The sequence below is a fragment of the Pipistrellus kuhlii genome, unplaced genomic scaffold (genome assembly GCF_014108245.1).
Source record: "Pipistrellus kuhlii isolate mPipKuh1 unplaced genomic scaffold, mPipKuh1.p scaffold_m20_p_3, whole genome shotgun sequence".
Taxonomy (NCBI): domain Eukaryota; kingdom Metazoa; phylum Chordata; class Mammalia; order Chiroptera; family Vespertilionidae; genus Pipistrellus; species Pipistrellus kuhlii.
Window position 1 is genome coordinate 48,097,274 of NW_023425529.1, and position 7,060 is coordinate 48,104,333.

The 7,060-nt window shown below is 50.0% G+C and overlaps 3 protein-coding genes across 3 annotated transcripts; 1 reads left to right on the top strand and 2 right to left on the bottom strand.

The window, feature by feature from the left end:
- Nucleotides 1-339: 339 nt before the first annotated feature.
- Nucleotides 340-882, bottom strand: LOC118728876 (60S ribosomal protein L27a-like). The gene has a single exon (XM_036455816.2). It carries the CDS (start codon nucleotides 841-843, stop codon nucleotides 391-393), a length of 453 nt encoding a protein of 150 aa, XP_036311709.1. The 5' UTR covers nucleotides 844-882; the 3' UTR covers nucleotides 340-390.
- A 2,876-nt stretch (nucleotides 883-3,758) lies between these two features.
- Nucleotides 3,759-4,567, bottom strand: LOC118728875 (nucleoside diphosphate kinase, mitochondrial-like). The gene has a single exon (XM_036455815.2). The coding sequence runs from the start codon at nucleotides 4,565-4,567 to the stop codon at nucleotides 4,049-4,051; it is 519 nt and encodes a 172-aa protein (XP_036311708.1). The 3' UTR covers nucleotides 3,759-4,048.
- Nucleotides 4,568-4,945: 378 nt separating this feature from the next.
- On the top strand, nucleotides 4,946-6,415 carry SPRYD4 (SPRY domain containing 4). Its single transcript, XM_036455814.2, has 2 exons — nucleotides 4,946-5,075; nucleotides 5,587-6,415. Exons 1-2 carry the CDS (start codon nucleotides 4,991-4,993, stop codon nucleotides 6,123-6,125), a joined length of 624 nt encoding a protein of 207 aa, XP_036311707.1. The 5' UTR covers nucleotides 4,946-4,990; the 3' UTR covers nucleotides 6,126-6,415.
- The last annotated feature ends 645 nt before the right edge of the window (nucleotides 6,416-7,060 follow it).

Sequence of the window (7,060 nt, forward strand, 5' to 3'; positions counted from 1 at the left end):
TGAGAGAGATAGTTAGAAACATCAATGAGAGTCATTGATCAGCTGCCTCTTGCACATCCCCTTCTGGGGATTTGCCCGCAACCAAGGTACACGCCCTTGACCGGAATCGAACCTGGGACCTTTCAGTCCCCAAGCCGACGCTCTGTCCATTGAGCCAAACCGGTTTCGGCCCAACTGCTCTTCTTATTACCTCAGCATGAGACGCTGGCAATATTGTGCTTCTGTGGCTCCTCAAACATTCGATTCTGTTTCATAATCCAGTGCGTTAGCCTAAACTGTCCCCTATACCTTAAATGTCTTTCCTCCTTTGTTCATCAAGTAAAATTTTTTTTTTTTTTTTTTTTGACAAAGGTACTTGGACATTTTAATGGAACTTCCCTCCACGTAGCCTCAAGCTACCAGGACACAGGCCCCACCAACACCCTTAATCTTCTCCTCGGCTCTTCTGCTGAAGAACTTGGCCTTCACAATGACAGGCTGCTTTGGTAGCTTTCCCTTCCCCAGAACTTTGTAGTAGCCCGATCGCACCACATCAATGATGGGAGCAACTCCAGTCTTGCTTTTGGCAGCATTTACCCGCGTCTGCTCACTGACCAGGGTCCACAGTTTATCAAGGTTGACAGTTGGGCAGAAGCTCTGGTTCCTCTTTAAGTGGAAATGCCTCATACCAACTTTCCCAAAGTAACCTGGGTGATATTTGTCGAAGTTGATCCTGTGATGATGCAAGCCACCAGCATTACCTCGCCCCCCCCCCCCCGGGTGCTTCCTGTGCTTGCCGATGCGGCCGTGGCCGTGGCTCACGTGGCCCCGAAGTTTTCGGGTCTTCCTGAGTCTGGATGGCATGTCGGTGGCCGAGCTGCAAGAGCCATCAAGTAAAATTTTATCACTTCCTAATTGTTATGCATGGAAATGTTAAGAATTACTTGTTCATTAGCAATGAGGTGGTAAATCATCTGAATGATGTGAGTTTATTAGATGGATAGTCCATCTGTAAAAGTGAAATAATGCAAGAGATGACAGGTAAGAAACTATTTGCTTCAGCTCTCACGATCTGAACATAATCCAGAAAATTTCCTCTCATTATTACCAGAAATTTTCCTCTCATTATTACCAAAATGCAAAAAGTACTGACAGAAGAGGATTCTGAAGGAAATTTATCCTCTACCCATTCGCTCCTAGGCTTAAAAGGAATAGACACCTCGCCCTGCCGGTGTTGCTCGGTGGTTGAGCGTCAACCTATGAATCAGGAGGTTGCAGTTAGATTCGGGTCAGAGCACATGCTTGGGGCTGCAGGCTAGATCCCCAGTAGGGGGTGTGTGGAAGGCAGCCGATCGATGATTCTCTCTCATCATTGGTGTTTGTATCTCTCTCTCCCTTTCCCTTTCTCTCTGAAATCAATAAAAAAAATTTTTTTTTTTTTTTTTTAAGGACTAGAAACCTCTTACATATTAAGCCAGACGAAAAGGCTGTGCCAGGCCGACCCCTGCTGGAGCCAAGAAACCACTGCACTCCAGGAATGTGAGTACAAAATTTTTTCCCTTCATACTACTCATTCATTATTCATTCATTCAAAAACAGTGAACACTCATCTGTACTACTGGGAATACTGAGGCCCCGGGGCAGAGAGAACAAAGGACTTAATTCTTAATTCTTAAGAATCCACAATCTAATGTATGAGATAGGCAGCTGCCTCCTTAAATGTTCTCTTGACAGCATTGAGGAGAATGAGAGATGAGTTAGAAGGCCAATGCAGTACTCCAGGGATTTAATGTGTTAGGGATTCAATGACAATCAGTTATGTGAGAGGGGGACAAAGGTCTCCGACTTCCAGGTTTCTGACCTGGGAAACTGGCTGGTTATGGGTGGCATTTCCCAGAGTCAGGGAATCTAGGAAGTTTATGTAGGAAGACAAAATTAGCTTTAGACATGTTAAAATTGAGGTGATGCCCTGGCTGGTGTGGCTCAGTTGGCTGGAGCATTAGGCCCACCAGAAGGATCCAGGTTTGATTTTGGATCAGGACACATACATAGGTTGTGGGTTTGATCCCCGTACTGGTAAGGTGTGGAAAGGCAGGCAATTGTTCTCTCTCACATCAATGTTTTCCTCTCTCTCCCTTCCTCGCTTTCTGAAATCAATACCCATAATAATAAAATCAGTAAGATTGGGGGAACAAAGATTGAAGTAACTGGGGGACACCAGGTAGAAATGACCAATAGGCTGTTGGGTATATAGATCTGGACTCAGGAAAGACATATAGGGTAGAGTTTTTGAGAGTCCTCCAATACTTGATAGGGGACTCCACCAGAATAGATGAGATACTTAAGAGTATGCATATTGGGAAAGACTTGAGCTGAGATCTTCAGCAGGCTAGGGTTCTTTCACTTGTGCTTTAAAGCTATAGCTATGACTTCTGGGAAGTCTCTCCCCAACACTCCCTCATCTACAAGAAACCAGATGCTTCTTCTTTGCTTACTGAATATCCTATAATCACTTCAATCATGGCACTTAGTGTATCCTATTGCCTCTGCCAACATTCTCATTTATCCACTAGCAGGGGTCTTCAAACTTCTCTCATTATGAGAATCACCTGGTGGAGGTGTTAAAACACAGATTCCTGATAGCACTTCTTATAGTTGGGATCCGGGAATCTGTGTTTTAACAACTCCACCAGGTGATTCTCATAATGAGAGAAGTTTGAAGACCCCTGCGTAGACCTTTGAAAGAGGAATTGTGTTTTGTAAGGAAAAAAAAATGAACGTAGGCAGCAGTAATATTATGTAGAGTTTTATGACCATGGAATTTGCTAAGGAATTTGATGCAGGCACATTAAAAGATTTAAGTAGTAGCCGAAACCGGTTTGGCTCAGTGGATAGAGCGTCGGTCTGTGGACTGAAAGGTCTCAGGTTGAACTGATTTGGTCAAGGGCATGTACATTGGTTGCGGGCACATCCCCAGTAGGGGGTGTGCAAGAGGCAGCTGACTGATGTTTCTCATCGATGTTTCTAGCTCTCTATCCCTCTCCCTTCCTCTCTGTAAAAAATCAATAAAATATATTTAAATAAAGATTTAAGTAGGGGAGTGGTATGATCAAATTTGTGATTTAGAAATATCACTCTGGCCCTGGCTGGTTTGGCTCAGTGGATAGAGCACTGGCCTGCGGACTGAAAGGTCCCAGGTTTGATTTTGGTCAGGGGCACAAGCCTGGGTTGAGGGCTCAATCCCCACTAGGGGGTGTGCAGGAGGCAGCCAATCAATGATTCTCTCATTATTGATGTTTCTCTCTCTTCTCCCTTCCTCTCTGACATCAATAAAACGTATTAAAAAATATCACTCTGACTGCAGTGTGGACACTGAATTAAAGCGGACGGAAAGCCCCCACACTGGCTGGTGTGACTCAGTGGGCCTCCAGCAATTTCCCATCAAGGGCACGTGCCTGGGTTGTAGGCCCAGAGGCTAGTGGAGGCAACCAATCCAAGTGTTTCTCTCTCTCTCCACCTCCTTCCCTTCCACTCTAAAAAAAAAATCAATGGAAAAAAAATCCTCGGGTGAGGATTAACAAAGACACACACAAACAAAACAGTGATGTTTTTGGTTAACTTGGGAAAAACAAATGAGGGTTTAACCTCCATTCCTAGTTCTGAAAATACAAAACCAACATTTACAGTACTTATGTATTTAATATTAATTAAAACAACTGCATCCTACCCACTGGCTACTTGTCAAGTGGTATTCTAAGCTGTTCTCTCATTTAATTTTCCCTAAGGTCTGTTAGCCAGATGCTTTGTTGTTGTTGCAGAGCACAATGAGTTTTAATGTCTCCCCTTTGGGGGAGAGGAGGTAAAACTACCCACTTTTGTAAGATACTCCAAATTGGTTTGGCATTTTGCAAGAAGGATTTGGTCCAATCTCTCAATGGTTTAGGATAGCAAAAGGCACATTAGGTTGGCTCCACTGGGCTGAGGCAGAGGGGTCGGGGAGGTGGTGAGGGGAGGCGGGCAGGGCACAGGGGTGGGCGAAGTCCTCGCGGGGGGGGTAGTGGCCCGCGGCTCAGGCCGGGTAGAGGCTGCCGCGGCAGCCGTCGTCTGCCCAGTCCACCAGCTCGCCGCTCTGGAACCACAGCCGGATCTCCCGCTGGGCCCCCTCCACGGAGGCGTGGGTAAGGTTCCTTCTCATGTGGAGGCTGAAGTCTCCTCGGATGGTGCCGTGGCCAGCCTCAGCCGGGTCGGTAAGCCCGACCATGACCCTGGAGGTGCCCACCACGTTGGGGCCTCCCCAGACCATGGCCACCACGGGCCCCGAGCGCATGTGGCTGAGGAGGGCCGCGTAGAAGGGCTTCCCCCGATGGTGCCGGTAGAGCTCGGCGAGGACGCTCTCGGGCGCCCGCAGCATCTTCATCCCCACCAGCTGGAAGCTCCGCCTCTCAGAACGCCGGATCACCTCGCCCACCAGCCGCCGCCGCACCGCGTCGGGCTTCCCGGAGCTGGGCCGCACCAGCAGGCGGGGCACCCGGGCCCGCGGGCCGCACAACAGCTCCTTCAGCGCGGCGCGCCCGAATTGGCCGCTCATGGCGCCCGGGCCGTGGGCGCTGGCTGTGGGTGCTGGCTTTGTCGGCTAGAGATTTCCCCCCCACAAATGAGAACTCGAGAGCTCGGAGAAGTGTTTTGTCTAAAGCCATACAGCGGGGCCGGGTTCGAACCCAATTATTGTTTAATTCTAAAACCACTTGTAACCGTCTTGCTTCATCATCTCTCTAACGGTCTTAGTCAGTTAAAACGCGAGCAGGATTCCGTCCTCCGAAAAAAACACACCAATAAACTGTGCCCACCGCCGCTGGCTCACTAAAATGGCGGCTCCCTCACGGGCGCCGACTCTCTTACGTCATCGCCCTGCGCCACAGCGTCTCGCGCACCGAGTGCGAGCGAGCGAAGCGGGCGGGCTGAGGGCGGGGTCACAGGTGGGGCCTTGTACCTAGTCCTTCCGGGGCGCAAGATGGCGCTGCCCTTTGCGTGTTCGCCTTGCCTCTGCCGCTGGGGAGCCAAACGATTGGGGGCTGCCGCCGCCGAAGCCCGCAGAGGTAGGGTCGTCTCCTTTCTCCTAAAAACGGTTTCCCATAGCTTTTCCACCCCCCACCTGCGTTGGTGTTGAAATCCCAAACCTAGGACACTCTCTGGGCTCTTTAAAAGCCTAGGGCAATGGTCGGCAAACTGCGGCTCGCGAGCACATGCGGCTCTTTGGCCCCTTGAGTGTTGCTCTTCCACAAAATACCACGTGCGGGCGCCCACGTACAGTGCGATTGAAACTTCGTGGCCCATGCGCAGAAGTCGACTTTCAGCTCTCAAATCTCAGTCTTTGTACTGTTGATATTGGGTTCTGTTGACTAATGAGTTTGCCGACCACTGACCTAGGGCTTTGACAGCCGGAGCTTTTTGGCTCCTTGGGCTGCCTGTATAAAGCACCCCGCTTCCTTGCCTGATCCATTTGCTGACTCTTTCCCGCTTCTTGGCGACCCCATGACAGCCTGCTTCCCTTTGTCTCTGTCTCTAGATCTCCCCTGTCATCACCCAGTGTCTTTACTCTGCCCGCAGGCGTCAGTTTCAAACTGGAAGAGAAAACCGCCCACAGCAGCCTGGCGCTCTTCAAAGGTGACACAGGTGTCAAATATGGCATGGTGGGATTGGAGCCCACCCAGTTGGCCCTGAATGTGGAGCGTTTCCGGGAGTGGGCAGTGGTGCTGGCAGACACGGCTGTCACCAGTGGCAGACACTACTGGGAGGTGACTGTGAAGCGCTCGCAGCAGTTCCGGGTAGGCGTGGCGGATGTGGACATTTCTCGGGATAGCTGCATCGGTGTCGATGGCCGTTCCTGGGTGTTCGCCTATGCCCAGCGCAAGTGGCATTCCATGTTGGCCAACGAGAAAGCCCCTATTGAGGGCATTGGGGATCCAGAGAAGGTGGGGCTGCTGCTGAAGTATGAGGCCCAGAAGCTGAGCTTGGTGGATGTGAGCCGGGTTGCTGTGGTCCACACGCTACAAACAGATTTCCAGGGTCCAGTGGTACCTGCCTTTGCCCTTTGGGATGGAGAATTGCTGACCCATTCGGGGCTTGAGGTGCCTAAAGGCCTCTAGTGTGTCCATCACTGGAGTTCCCAATCACACCCTTGCCATTGTCCTCCTCCCAGTGTCTGGAACCTTTTAACTTTGCCTCAAGTAACCTCTGGCTCCCTCTGTGCAATGTCTTAGTCATTTCCCTCCCCCCTACCTGTGAAAGCTAGGCTACTGCCAATTTTCCTAGGCTGCCATGAATGTATGTTCCTTGACTTGCTTCATTGGGTCCCTCCGTCTTCCTGGGCCCAGGCCTTTCTCAGACTGTTCAGTCCTGGAGTCTTTCCTTTCAGCTTTGTTTGGATTTGCTCATCACTATTATACCTTTCTTTCTTTCTTTTTCTTTTTAAAAAAATATATTTTATTGATTTTCCACAGAGAGGAAGGGATAGAGAGCTAGAAATGTCGATGAGAGAGAAACATCAACCAGCTGCCTCCTGCACACCCCCTACCGGGGATATGCCTGCAACCAATGTACATGCCCTTGATCGGAATCGAACCTGGGACCTTTCAGTCTGCAGATCGATGCTCTATCCCACATGTGTCAAACACAAGGCCCGTGGGCCAAATCCGTCCCACCAGGCCTTGCAATGTGGCCCCCACCGCACTGTCATCACTGCACTCCGCTGCGTTTCCATCACAATGACAGTTTATGACTGTTCAGTAAACCATTCGGCCCGCGATTTAGGCTGGATTTTAGATTTTGGTCCCTTCTCTGATTGAGTTCGACACCCCTACTCTATCCACTGAGCCAAACCGGCTTCGGCTCACTATGATACCTTTCTCTCCCTCTTCCCATGTGTAACTTGTGTTTGTTCTTGGTGTTCTACTGAGTCTCTCCACAGTAAATCCTTTCTACCTCTGGCTGGAGGAGTGTTCAGTGACTTGGCCCTTTCTCTAAAGCTCATAGAGTCTGGGCTCTGGCTCCCTCGGGAAATGCTTTACTGTCTGTCAGAGTG

Coding starts and splice junctions, on each gene's coding strand:
- LOC118728876 (XM_036455816.2), bottom strand. CDS start 843: ATGCCATCCAGACTCAGGAAGACCCGAAAACTTCGGGGCCACGTGAGC.
- LOC118728875 (XM_036455815.2), bottom strand. CDS start 4,567: ATGAGCGGCCAATTCGGGCGCGCCGCGCTGAAGGAGCTGTTGTGCGGC.
- SPRYD4 (XM_036455814.2), top strand. CDS start 4,991: ATGGCGCTGCCCTTTGCGTGTTCGCCTTGCCTCTGCCGCTGGGGAGCC. Junction 5,076..5,586: donor CGCCGCCGAAGCCCGCAGAG/GTAGGGTCGTCT, acceptor CTCTGCCCGCAG/GCGTCAGTTTCAAACTGGAA.